This window comes from Corvus kubaryi, unplaced genomic scaffold, assembly GCF_017639235.1.
Source record: "Corvus kubaryi isolate FWS band 111438036 unplaced genomic scaffold, C.kubaryi_AGA036_p1.0 37398, whole genome shotgun sequence".
In the NCBI taxonomy this organism is placed as follows: Eukaryota; Metazoa; Chordata; class Aves; order Passeriformes; family Corvidae; genus Corvus; species Corvus kubaryi.
The window spans coordinates 45,575,243-45,589,115 of NW_024581137.1; the positions used below are offsets into that span (position 1 = coordinate 45,575,243).

Here is a 13,873-nt window from a genome sequence, read left to right on the forward strand (position 1 = left end):
TCACATGAAGAAATCAAGACACTGAAAACAGAAAAAAATCAGTCTAGCATAAATGAACTCAGGATTAGTTCATAAGACACATTGCATAAGCAATTACTTAATTCCAGATGTTTACTGTATCTTATCTATTTAAAATAGTGAACTGCTCTATTCAAATGATCAATATATAGAGTGTGCAAAAAAGATAAAAAATTATCAGATCTATTGTACTAACTAATGTAACTTTAGTTCTTTCCAATCTTCTTGATTTAATGTTCTCTGGTGGCTTGCTTCCCATCACTACATGAGATCATATGCATTCCTTTCCAGTTTGGTCACCGTGCTCCAATAGACATGAAATATTTTCACAAAAATCAAGAGTAAGTACATGCTGAACAACTAATGGTGCAAGAAGACTGGTGTGAAAGATAGCTGCTGTTCAGTTCTCTCCAATTTCTGCTAACTTCAGACATTCAAAGAAATCTGATTATGCTATGCATAGCCCCTCATATCTATGCTTGTGTAGTAATGAAGTGTCATCTCATTACAATTTCACAGAAATTAACTGAAAATGTTAATACTTCAAATGGATTAGATTATCATTTTTCCTCTCTGAATCAGATTAGTATAAAGCACATTTTTACAAAACAGCACACACTTCTGTGCCACGCCAGTACAAGTGACAGAAAACATACTATTACCTGCCTGAAATCCTGATTAAGCAGTAACCTAACGATACCAGCTTAAACTGACACCTCTGCATGAACAGTCACCTCAACACCTATGAGCACTGAGCTTTTACAGATGCTTTTGAAATGACCAAAGGCCCACTGAAAATAGTTTGGTTCATTAGCAGTGTATAAAGACTTCTTTATTTGGGGTGTGTGAATCCCGACCGCTGAGACTTAGTTTGCATTTATACTACACAGAATTAATAGGAATGAAGGAAAAAAAAAGAAAAGCTATAATAAGCTGCATATTTTCCAAGAGGACTTTGTGCTGTGTAGTCAGAATGGCAAGCAAAAGTGCAACATTATTTTAAAATTAATCATTTCTATTAGAAAATATACTTTTTTCCTTTTGAGTTTGTCTGCAAGTTACCTTCACAATTATGGGCAATGTTGGGATCTGTACAAAAGGGCATGGTTCTTCCAATTTTTTCAATATTGCACTGAGAAGAGAGCTTCTTGCTGACTTCTCTAGCAAATAATGCAATTCATGGAGTGATACTGGAATCATATTGAAAAAAGGAAAAAATACTCATTCTACATTTCACTGTTTCATTTTTAAGACTATTATCAAGGAGAGAAATCATTTGCAATTTGTGTTTTGTATTACTTGACTAGAGCCTCAGAAAGTACAAATTAGCCATGCTGTGTTAGCAAGACAAACCAGACCAGCTGTGGGCATGCAGATTATTCATTGACATTACAGGGATCAGTAAAACTTATTATATACATGGCCTATTAGCATTAAGAAAAAGTTGAAAAATAAAAACTTTGCAGAATAATGAGTAATCAGAGGTTCAACTACAGCTAATGGCAAAAATCAAGTTTTTAGAGTCCCTGCTGTGGGCATCACGGAGACTCTGTGAAGGGCAGGACACATGTGAAACACTTCTCTGCTGCTGATGGGGTTTGGTGAACAAGGTCAGAAAACACAAGTTTAAACCAGGAGCAGATGAGAGAAAGAGAAAACAATTCAAATTTCATGCACATTTGTCATTTATTTAATAAAGAGGGAGAAAGAAATATACCTTTCTTTCATGAGCACTGGGCACACCAGGGGTGTTCTGCTTGAGGAAGCCTGCAGTTGTGGACCACCTGGTAGGGTTTTTCCGTGAAGGCTCTTCTGAAGAAAAATTTGTGTCACTCACAGAGGTTGAGAGGCCAATCAGTGCAGGGTCACTACTACGTCGGACATGGAGAGGCATATCTGAAGAATAAAATAGACAGTAAATAAACATTGACTAGATTTAAAATGTTTTTGACAAAGGAAAAATATTTTTTTAAGCTCTGGAAGGGTGGCTGCGACTGAATGTGGTTTCACAGAGTAAGGAGTTATTGACCTTAGCATAGTTCCTCAAGGACAAGGTCTGTTCCCTCCAAACCACAGCCTTGCTGCTTGGCCGCACAAGGAGAAAATGAAGGGAAAACCAAACTCTTTGAACCTAGCACAGCTCAGTGGCTTTCCAAGTACAAACACAGCATCCTTCCTATCTGTTGGATGTCATGCAAAATAAAAAGATGCAACATAAACTTGAACAACCAGGTGACATACAGGTATTTTAAAGAGCAAGTAGCCAAAGCCCAGTGACACAGTAAGGGGTGGAACTAGGACGATGTGTCCCCCACCCCACTGCCCGGACTGCAGCCTGGGCACTGCTAGCACAACTGCTGCCAAGAAGCTGCAGGCCAGCCAAGGCAGCCTCCTCGCCTTCTGAAATATACTCTGCATTTCTTTCTCACAACTTATGGAAGAGACTGTGTTCTACTCTGCATTCTTCCTTTGCCTCTTCCTGACAGCTCAAACAAGACCTGTGCTGATTTACCCTGATTCCCTTAGCCTTCCAGCTGGCATGACTGACAGGAGAAAAGTATTTCATTAGTAAAAAATGATGCAGCAGGCAGGTAGACTGATTGGAAAGGTTTTCTTAATATATGTAGAGGTCACACCCATTCTGGAAACTTTGATGGCACATTAAAGTTAGTTTCTTTTGAAATACAACTTAATTTTTTCCAATTTCATTTATTATCCTGCAACAAATACCCACACATCTATCCTCTCCTTGCCCAAACAGAAGTTTCACTGCCTGAATTTGTGACCTCTCAGTACTCTCCCACTCAGCATCAGAACAGAAAGGGCTGTGATTTATCAGTTTTATTTCTCTTTACTGCTGCACTGGGAACTCTGAATGCAAAGTGCAAAGGAAAAAGGTGAAAGCAATGGCACATAAGCAGTTGAGTCAGTGTGAAAGGCACACTGGGCCACAGCTGAGAATAAAAACCAGGACTAGGTTTTAATGCTTTAATGAAACAGTTCCCAAGGAAACTGAGGGTGCACGTCTGGCAATACTAACAGGAATACACAGTGACAGGAGTTGTTTGTTAAATGACTTGTCTCAATCTTGACAATTGCTTCATGTTAATGTTACATTTAATAATATTAAAGAATCTTATTTTGCAGGGCATTATGAACACACTGAGAAATACAGTAAGTCATGCCACACAATGAAAATATGGGAGTTTTTTTAATCCACTAGGGCTCCTGCTGCTGAGATATAAATAAGTGTTACATGACCAAACACCAAAACAGTCAATCTATTTCATGTTCATTTTGGTAAACAAGAATAACAAAGAATTAATATTTTCTTCCCCACAACTGTTATACTATTTCTCTTTCCTTTCAATTTCTTTTTTTAAAATTTTCATAACAAAAGGTAATTTCCAACAAGTAAAATGCTTTCTTTTATAAATATGTATAAACATATTTATACACATACACATAACTGTATAATGGAACTAGAATTAATTAAAGGAGTATTTCATGAAAGATCACTAATTATGCAGGAAAGTCTTAATGGTCAGAGTTAAGTCTCCTAAACATTTGATTTCTCAGTATATACTCATAGACTGTAATAGAGGGTTTTTCTTTGACTGTCTTGTTTTCAACTGCTTCAGGTTTCATGAAGCAGCTGAAGGCAAAGCATCTCCTTTCCCCCTTGACAGCAAACACACGAACAGTGCCCTATGAAACCACAGGAGATCTCTGAACAAAGGTGGCTCAGCTGCAGCCCCAGCCAGCGCCCCAGCACGCAGGATGAAGTGACCCCTTCCCAGCAGTGCCTGTGCTGCTGGCACAGCCCCGAACACACACTCTCCATTATTAGATCAGCCTGAGCCAAAAAGGGGCTCTGTAGTATGTAGTGCCACTTAAGAAAAATACCAATCTATATTTGCTCCAAGCAGCAGCCCGTGCATATTATCATGTTTGCCTCCGCTACCCACCCCACAACAGAGAATTACAATTTTCAAACATGAGTTCATTTGCTCCTTATGCTTGTATGTCTATATATAAGCAAGGTGATAGCAAAATGTTCTTGTATTTTTACACTTCTTCAAATTGCTTGACAAAACAAAAGTTCAGATGGGTGAACTTCTGTAAGAAGAGAAGCCAAATTGCCAACAAAGAAAGAAAGGATGAAACTGGAAATCTAGCCAGCATTTCTGGAGGGGAGCAAGACATTATCTCTGCCTTGGCTTTTGCTTTGTAGTGAAAACCTGACAGTTTGCACAATGGTGAGCAGAGACTCTTCAAAATTCAGGTAGTCAAGTGTGCAATGGAACTCCCAAATACTAATATGCTCCAGAGAAAACACTAACAGGAAAAACTTTTTTACAAAATCTACTCACAGATGAGCCACCTTTAATATGATCAGTTTCATTTTAGTAAGGTTAGCTATTGAGGTATTTCTAGATGTTACTGAACATTTCATCAGATCTTAAAAAAAAGGGTATTCTGTCAATACTGTCAATATAAAGATACAAATGATCTACTCTAGTCTCTTCCTATGAAAAGGTTCCATACATAAAGAAAAGTGATTTGTTTTACTAAGCAAATTTCACAATAAAGTGAATTATAGAAAACAAAAATTTGTGTGTTGCATCTGCGTATTTCCCAATTTAACAAGAAATTTAAACATATGGCATTATTTTTTTTATTACTGGGATGGGACAGGCACACAGAGTTGGCTCTGATGCATGCTGCTTGGCAATTGTCAACAGGTCTTAATCCAAGAACTAAATCTTGTTCACACTATGTTAACCACAAGATTTAAACATAATGTCCTGCATTCTCTTCAATTCTGTTCTGAGAGACCATTCTAACTTGGGTTTGATACTCTCTATTAAAACAACAACATAAAGAAATATATTGAACAGATTTTTTTTTTAACCAATATATTGTTGGTTACAATCCTCTAGTTTACAGAATTTGAATAGAATTTATAGATTTGAAGAGGATATACTTTGAAATATTAAAAGGAAAATCAAAGGAAAGGAACTTAATAATTAAACCACAAGATGAAGTACGCATGGGACCGATGCAATGTCACTGATTCCAGGATGATGGCTGATACTGTTTGAAGTCTGTGGTTTCTTTGAAGAGTGGATAAAACAGCAATGAAGTCTAATCACAAGGCTTCAAATTCTCTGTGGCACTAATGCACTGTAAATATTGATTTGCTTCTGCAGCGAAGGTGCCTTTTAAATAAGCACTTGAAACGGTAAATCTAATAATGAATTACAGGAAGTTTTAAAAGTCTAAGGAATAAAGAAAAATTAAATTAAAAATCCTGAAAGTTACCACTAACTCAGTTCTTGAGCCACATTCAAGGACTTGAAGTATTCAACCCAGAGTCAACTTCAGAAAGAATTATGTGGACAGAGAATCCCATTAAGTTATGTATACAGCCAGAATTCTGCTAGAAAATGGTTATTTGTAGGATATATCCAAGCTGTATAACAAAATGCTTGCATTCATAATCATGAAATTCTGACTGGAAGTCTCATTTTATTAAAAGCAACAGCGGTTTCACTATAAATTATAAAAACAGCCAATACACATTTTATAACCATCTTTAAAAGTTAAGAGAACAGAGTTGTACCTTCCCTTCCTGCCAGCAATTCCATTTTTATTTTAAAAGGGTCATCACCTTCTCTGATTTTCAAATATGCTCACGAGCAAAAGCATTTGAGGATCTGGCAAATTTCATCCATAAAGCTGAGTATGTTGTCCTGTGTGCAGGCACTCAGCACAGTGGATGGTGGTCCCCCAGAACAGAGCTAATATATACCTTCCCAAACCAATTTCCTTTTGGATGCCAGCTTGGAGGGCATGACTAGAAAAATACATACTTATATTTATATAGCATGCCCAAGATAATTTTACTCTGTGAAGGTTTCAACTGATGCTTCAGCTCCCCAGTGCCACTGCACTTTGTGCAATTTGGTGTGCAGTGGATTTAAGGCACAGAAATGAAAAAAATGATCTTAGAGTCATTTCTGGCCATCTCACACAGACCATCAGGCTCATGACAGGTGAGTAGACCAGAAGAGGACTTTTTTTTTCTCTCCACTCTAGAGATGTCTCTGGGAAAATGATGAATCAGTAAAATCAAACTCTCTGTGGGAAAGAGTAGCTTTTAACAAAAGAGCTGCTCAGGTTAGACAGAGCTCCTGAAAGTGATCCCGTAGATATGTATGTACATCAGGGTGCACAGTATACACAAGACACACATAGGTCCTGTGTCAGCATCAAAAAACCAGTCTGGGGATAGGAGGTAGAAACTGAACAGCTTTGCTGTCTCCAGGGCCCATCCAGCTCATCATTCTGCTCAAATCCTCATCTGGAGCCCAAGAGAAAGGATGAATCAGGGTCATCTTCAGGCTGAGGAAAGCAGGACCGCTTCTTTCAGCTTGAAGTACTTGAAATCACAAGTTAAGGCTTTGTCTATATTTAACTGAAATATCTCTTAAAAAAAATTTAGATTAGCCTTGAGTTTCACACTCCAGCACAGCTCCTGGAGTTCTGGTTCCAATTTCAGTAGGTTCAGTTCATCTCCTTGTTCCACTCAGCTGGACATAGCAAGAGCCAAACATCCCTTATGACATTCAAAAGCTCAAATCCCCATACCAGTTCAACTTTCATATTTGCAAACCTCTGAGAGGTGATGATAACTTCCAAAGACCACCGAGGCTGTTGTAGAATTGACTATGGATAGAAGAAAAACACTTGGAGACAAAAACCAGCTGATTATGAACTTATCTACAAACTGCTCTAAACCCTAGCAGCAGCTAACATAATGCAGAACTTCTCTACAAGATTAACAAAACAGTGCAAATCAAATGTAGACATCTTGAATTAGAAATGGAAAGACCAAAAAAAAAAAAAAAAAAGCCCTTAAGCCATTCCAAGAGGTGAAGAACCACTGCTGGGACAAAGGCACTACCCGTCCTGAAAAAGAAAACAGGCACACTGTAGGGAGAGGACAGCTGGGAAGGACACAAAACAGGAGCACCACAAAGCTACCACCAGTTGCAGATCTTTTTAGAAACATACTTTTGAATGCCACATTAAAGCAGGAGGAAATACATATATATTATATATGTATATATTTATACACACACACCACCAACTCTCTCCTCATGGCTCAGAGCAGTATTTTTCTCTCTCCTAGAATCCATTCCACTTTTAAGTAATGATTATTTTAAAATCATTTGCAGCATTTCCAAATGGCAAAATCTCCACAATTTGTTTATTTGTGTTATTCTCCCCAAGTTTATCCTTCTGTCACTAGTTACCTCCCCGTCCCTAAAAAAACTCTCTTTTCATATGTCACATACATCTCAATTCTCCCCTAAACAATGCTACACCGCACACAGCCTTTGCCTCTTTCATTTCTCTATTACTGTTCATTTCTGTAAGTATTATTCCAGTCTTAACTTGTTCAGAAGGCACCCAGAATAGTGAATTTCTTTTATGAAATACCCTCAGTGCTGTTTAAATCCTCCCTGTCATTTTTTGAACTTTGATGCTAATATATAGTCAACAGTAATCACACTTGGGTACTTTATTGTCATGGTATCAACCCAGAACATCCACAGAAATCCTAAAACTTTTTCTGTAGTCTCACTCCAGCATCTGTCTTGATAATTGAAGTATAAGTTCAGTTTAGATCAATGTTCTCATACATTATCTTCTATTTATTAAGGCTGAATCAAACTGTATACAGTTGTGTAGTACATCTCTGTTGGGGTATATATCTTTCCTTTGTTCATGCTATTCTATTTTCCCAGTCTATCAACATCTGGAAATTTAATTAACATACTCTTTACAGTACTGACTCTCTCGGATTTAAAGATGTTAAATAAACCAAAAGTGACAGGAGGCCTCATGAAACCCTATTGGACAACAATCTCTAGACTAAGATTCCCTTCAGTTTTTAAGATTTCTGTGCTGACTTTTAATCCATACTGAAGTGTTTACGGTCACATTTCAAGTCACTTAAATTTCTATCAAATGCTTCTACATTTGCAAATATTACATGAATTACACAGAATTTACCTGCAAATGCCAAGTATTTTGTATTCATGGCTTCCCCTTTCAGAATTACAAGAAAGGTGACATAGTTTAGATAACTAGCATTTCTCTACTTGAAAATATGTTTGTGCTTAAAAACATCAACTTCTGAAATTAATTTTTCTACATTCAGAACTCTTAGTTAAATAAAAAGACTTCCACTGCTCATACAGAAAAAAAAAATCATTGTTTTACACAATTCCAGATATTTATAACTACTTCATGTACAAACCAACTGTTTTCAGTTGTTGTTCTAGCAATTCACTGTCAAACAACAGCTTATGTACTTCTCACAGACAGATTTTCAATGTTATCAAATATTCTGTTTTCTTGTATCTTTAGTTTTAAAATGGCACATTTATAAGCATTTGCACATGAAATCATGATAAGTCACCATTGGCCTGTTTTCTTCCCACCACTGCCCCATGCAGTTGGAGCTCTGGCAGGCAGCCACACCAGGAGCAGGGCAGAGGCTGGGCCACAGCACTAAAAATGCACAGCGTGGTCTGGAAGATGGCAGATTAAAGCAGCAGGTTGTGTCCCCAACCATCACATAAATGTAGAGAAAAGACACTTGGCTGTGTAAAACACATGAACAGAAGCCCAATGCATGCTAGCGCACCTTTAAGAAACATAGGACATTATGTTAGCATGCCTATCATCAAAAATTACTCATAGAACAGTAAGATGATTTCTGGAAGAATGGACAGCAGAGAAAAGAATGCAAGCAAGCCACCAAACAAAACGGTATTACAAAGCAGAAGAAAGAAGAAAAGTCTTTACTTTCCTAGTAAAATTTTCAGTTTCTTTTAATAGAACCTAAGTTTTCCCTGCCATGACTGCTCAATGACTTTGAAATTCAGAAATAAAAAACAACCTGCTACAGCCACATTTTAATAATGATGTAATGTTAAATCCTTATCTTGAAAGGCCTTTAAAATAACAATCTTCCTTCTCTTTCTCTAATATTCTTTCTTCTTACTTTTGAATACTAAGATCCAGGAAGAAAACGATGATTGCACCCTGAAACTCAATTTACTCAGACACTGACTTTTAAAGCTAATTAGAGAAAGATCTTTAAAACTGAAATTAAAATTTAATTACCTACACCCTCTCTGTCTCTTTTCTCTGGGCTCTTTTCTAAAATGCAAATATCTTTGCATGCCAAAAGAAAAGACAAAAATGTCAGATTTTACAAATGTTCTACTCGGATCTGTCAAAAAATTGTTTTCAGTATATTTTAATGAGCTAAAGTCTCAGAGTTTCGGGTACATTCTTCATGGATTTTCTTAAAACATGCTAGATTACCTCTTTACCTGTTTTCATGCTACTGCTCCAAATGTAAGAAAAATGCACTTCTAGTCCCCAGATGCCGAAAAGTTTTGCAAAAATTTGTGCCTTACTTCTTTAAACAGTTGTGTGACAGTAGAAACATCATCAACATTGCTGCTGCTGAAGTTATTTTGCTTTCATTAAAGATCATGCCTTGCTAATAATACTATGATTGATATTTAGTTATATTATAATGAAGACACTGTATTACACATCTTCATTCTGCAGTGCAAGCAAGAGTTTACAGTGACAAGAACAAACTCCTGGCTGCTTTGAGTTGATAAAACTTCACCACCCTGAGACACAGGAAGGAAGTTGGCAGATATTTTTCTTACCACAACTTTGAAAAATCCCCTGAAACTTAACAGAAAAATTCCTCCTGTTAGTGCAGTGCTATGAAAACTGTTGATTGTTTATGGTCTAAATGCTTTGGGTAGGCTCAGAAAGGAAGCAAGACATTTGCAACGTTTTCCTGGATAGAAGAGAAAACATAGATGAAACAATAGGATTTAGATTGTAACTTGAAGAGCTCAGTTGGAAAGAACAAGGAATGATAGAATGTGTATAATACACAGCACAGTTCTTTCACCAGTGAGTTTCAGTCAGAGAAAACCCGCTGTGGTTGCCACTGTCGTCACCCCCTTCTGGTCCCCAGGCCACCACTGTGCTTTTATGTGAGGAGGAAAAGGGGTGGGGACAAGTGCAGTACCCTGCAGTACCAGATATGAGGGATTCAGTACTACTTGTTAGACTATATATATTTCTGACTTATCAGAAAATAAAGTTTCTTTCAACATCTGTTGCCAACACAGTCTCGTACATTACTATATGACCTCATATGTGAAGTGAGAATTCCTTTGTGGATCATATGCAGATGCCAAAGAGTTAAACATGCTTAATTGAAATTCAGCAGGTACATGTGTAATTAGCAAGAGATTTGTCACTACACAAGTCCTTACAAAGCTGGTACCACTGAGCGGACACTTGGCAACCGTCCTTTTCTGGCTGGGGTGAGCATGGCTGGCTCCAGCCTTGCTCCACTGCAGAGAAGTTCAGAAGCCATAGAAAACTGAGCTGGGTTTTTTTTAAGATATAAAAGTGATCCTGTATATCATGGGCCTCTGTCAAGCTGAGGAAGGCAGCAATTTGGGGATATCAGAGCCTGGAAGTGGATCTGAACCTGAGTTACGCAAAATCCAAATAGCTTCCTTACAGAAATTATTTAGAGAGATTTTTAACTGAAGCATAATAATTATGACAATCAAAGAAACTTGACCACAATCATTTAAAGGGTTGGGGTTTTCTGGACAGAAATTATATGTGCATAGCTACTGCACAAAATAAAAAAAAAATAGAAAATGTGGGAAGGAATAGCCTCTATGCACACTACTGAGTTTCCAACACAGCGCAAACAAAATTTACAATTAACATCTATAATAAGACAGAGCAAACATAGTCCTGAAGTTCTATTAAAAATTACCAACAGCTTCTGCAATTTTAATGGTACTTGCTCTTGTTTCCATGACAGAAACATTTACAAGGATTATTAGAAGCATGTTGGTACATTCATAAAACATGCTCTCATTATCAAATGCTCTCTCGTTTCAAATCTCTGTGAGTTAACGATCCACTGAACTCCTATCTGCTGCTGATGACCAAGAAGAGCAAAAGATCTCACGCAGAACTAGGAAAAGGCCACGTCATGCCACCCCATGTGCTCAGATAAACAATATCTAGCAGAAGGCTCTTCTGCACGCAGGGACTAATACAGCTCAAAGGCAAAGCACAGAGCATAAAGATCTCAAGAATATTATTTTCTGTCATTCAGCTGCAAGCATCAAGCTGAATCCCCACAGACAAATCAAGCATTTGTGTGTTTCAGTAATGAGACGAAATGCCACCAACCCTCCTCATCCACAGGGGATGCACGGGAGTGGAGCTGCCATGACCATGCCATGGGAGGGCAGACTGTGGTGCTCTCTGCAAGCAGATGTGACATTGTGCCTGACCTTTCATTGGGGGTAGGTCAGAGAACAGTCTGGGAAGCTGCAAAGTTTGGTGACTACATAAAACTAATTGTGACCAAACAAGGTCTTTCCAACTACAGAGTGGGGAATAAGAAGCTCCAGCTTCAACACAACATGCTAAAATCTTCTCATTAACTCTTAACATTAAAGATCACCTTCTGCAGAAAACTCCAGTGCTCCCAGTAGCCAAATAGTAAGACAATTTAGACTACACTGGAAGCTGTTAAATTGTTCAGATAATGCCCACAATGGGACAATAACATGTAACACCTGCTGTTCTCCAAGGGTGACAGACCAACAGACATCCTTCATTCTTCTTCTTTTCTACAAACAGATATCCACTTACTGCTTAAAACCATGCCTAGCAAGCAGTAGGACACTAGTGCTGCTTGAAGTATGTGCACAGTTGAGCATCTTTACATGTACTTTTCAAAGTCTCCAACAACAACAGGGAGCATAAATAGTTCTCTTCTGGAAATGAAGAATATTTTCTACATGTAGAAAAACTTTGCCAATGTCTTTTTTTTTTTTTTTTTTTTTAAATTTTTATTCTCCCCTCCTCCCCCCCACCGTCTTTTTTTTCCCCCCATTCCTCTCCTGCTACAGGCCTGAAAACATGCAGTTATGCTGCATGCTTAATTATGTGCCTCTCACTCCATTTTTTTTATTTCACATTGCCAAATTTGGAGAGTAAAAAATTATTCCTAAAAGTTCAAAACCAAGAATAAGCCAATAGAAAGAGCTTCAACTGAGGTTCAAAAGGTTTGCTGCATGAAAGACAGTTTGTGAATTTTTGGATCAATGACTTTTCATGCTTGCAGTTGCCAAATTTCATTAGAATTTGTGATTGGTTCTAGCCCAGAGATGAAGATCATCTTTCTTAGTGGGGAAACAGCTTTAGCCAGAACTAACAGAAGATATTTACTGAAATACTATGGTATATACTTCATGCCAGAATTTGTCAGATTCCCAGCAGCTAACTTTTCCAAGCTGTCTCCGCACCACAAGGCTCCCTCCTTGTCTCATCCTAGAATGTGCTACAATAATTTCAAGTATCTGCACACAGAGAGGGAACATGAGGTGGACAAGCTTTATTTTACAAAATCTATGCCTTATTATTATTATTATTATTCATTTAATGCTATTAGAAATTCTCATTTTGTTTCATTCTTCAAAGGAGATTAATAAGTTAGTTATTTTTCTGCAGCCCAAAATGTACTGATACATTGAAATGAGAAAAAGAGCGGAATGCCAGCATATATTATTTGGTCTTCTTCCATTAGTATGGGTAATTGAAGGTTGTTGCCTGAACATGAAGAGTGTCGACAGATTCAAAGGAAAATCAGTAGCCCAGGACAGGTTATCCTGGAAATGCCCTGCAAGTAGTCAGCTGGACAAGAGGACTCTGCAAAACCCCTCACACTCTGCACTGTACACTAAGCAGAAAAGAACATGCTGTTCCAGCTGTTCTCACAACTGAATGGCTCCTTCTGCACCTGTGCACTTGTGCACCTTGCTCTCTTCCAAGACCTCCTTGAAGAAAGACTGTAAGTTAACAAAATCTCTGCTGAGGATGGACAGAAGGAAAACCAGGAAAACAAAGGAACTATAATTGTTCTAGTTCCTGTGAGCCCCTGGCCAGGGCCGCTTTTCACGTGTGCTGATGGACAGAGCTCTCACTTCCCTGAATGCCACACACCCAGACACAGCCCCACAGTGCTAATGACCTCGGTCCTTGGGAAAATGTATCCAGGAGTAAAGCAGGAACATGGAAAGGTCACTCTCCATCCAACTGCCAACATGGAGATGCAAAGAAAGAGCTGCTTTTCCAGTAAGCGCCCCAGCTGCACTGGGATGCCAGTCAGGATGTAAAGGACAGCTGCAAGAGCACACTGGCATCCAGTCCTCAGCATCCACAGGCTTCTCCTACTCACCTTGTACCTGCATATCCATAAGATGCTCCTGATGTAACCAAAAAAAAAAAAAATTCAGTGTAATAATACTTTTAGCTTAAGTTAATTCTCCACAAAGGTTCTGTGGAATGCAATTCCTCAAAATTTTCCACTCCTCAAAAGACAGTTATCTTGCATAACCACTAAAAGAAAGCCACAGGAGAAGACAGCCATCTCCTGTACAGATGGAGATATTTCTTTAACCTATCTGAGAGCAAATTATTTTAGGGAACAAGTCCTATTATCATCATTTTTATATTATATTAGAATTTAGAACACTTCCTCGTAATAAGACCTCCCTACCATACTGATTTTCAATCCATGCATCCTTACATGGCTTGTACAAAACACCTGGCCATTCACAGAATAAACACAAGGAAGATGTACAAACTGTGAGTAGAACATCCATAGGCTCTCACAGATCATCAACTTCTCTGCAGCATG

At 38.1% G+C, this 13,873-nt stretch overlaps 1 protein-coding gene across 11 annotated transcripts in view; it reads right to left on the bottom strand.

Moving 5' to 3' along the window:
• PARD3 (par-3 family cell polarity regulator) overlaps positions 1–13,873 on the bottom strand; it is a 420,254-nt gene that overhangs the window by 269,424 nt on the left and 136,957 nt on the right. For all 11 annotated transcript variants that reach the window (XM_042044372.1, XM_042044371.1, XM_042044370.1 and 8 more), the window contains exon 4: positions 1,736–1,914. In XM_042044372.1, coding sequence (XP_041900306.1) covers positions 1,736–1,914 — 179 coding nt within the window. The remainder of the gene's footprint in view (positions 1–1,735; positions 1,915–13,873) is intronic.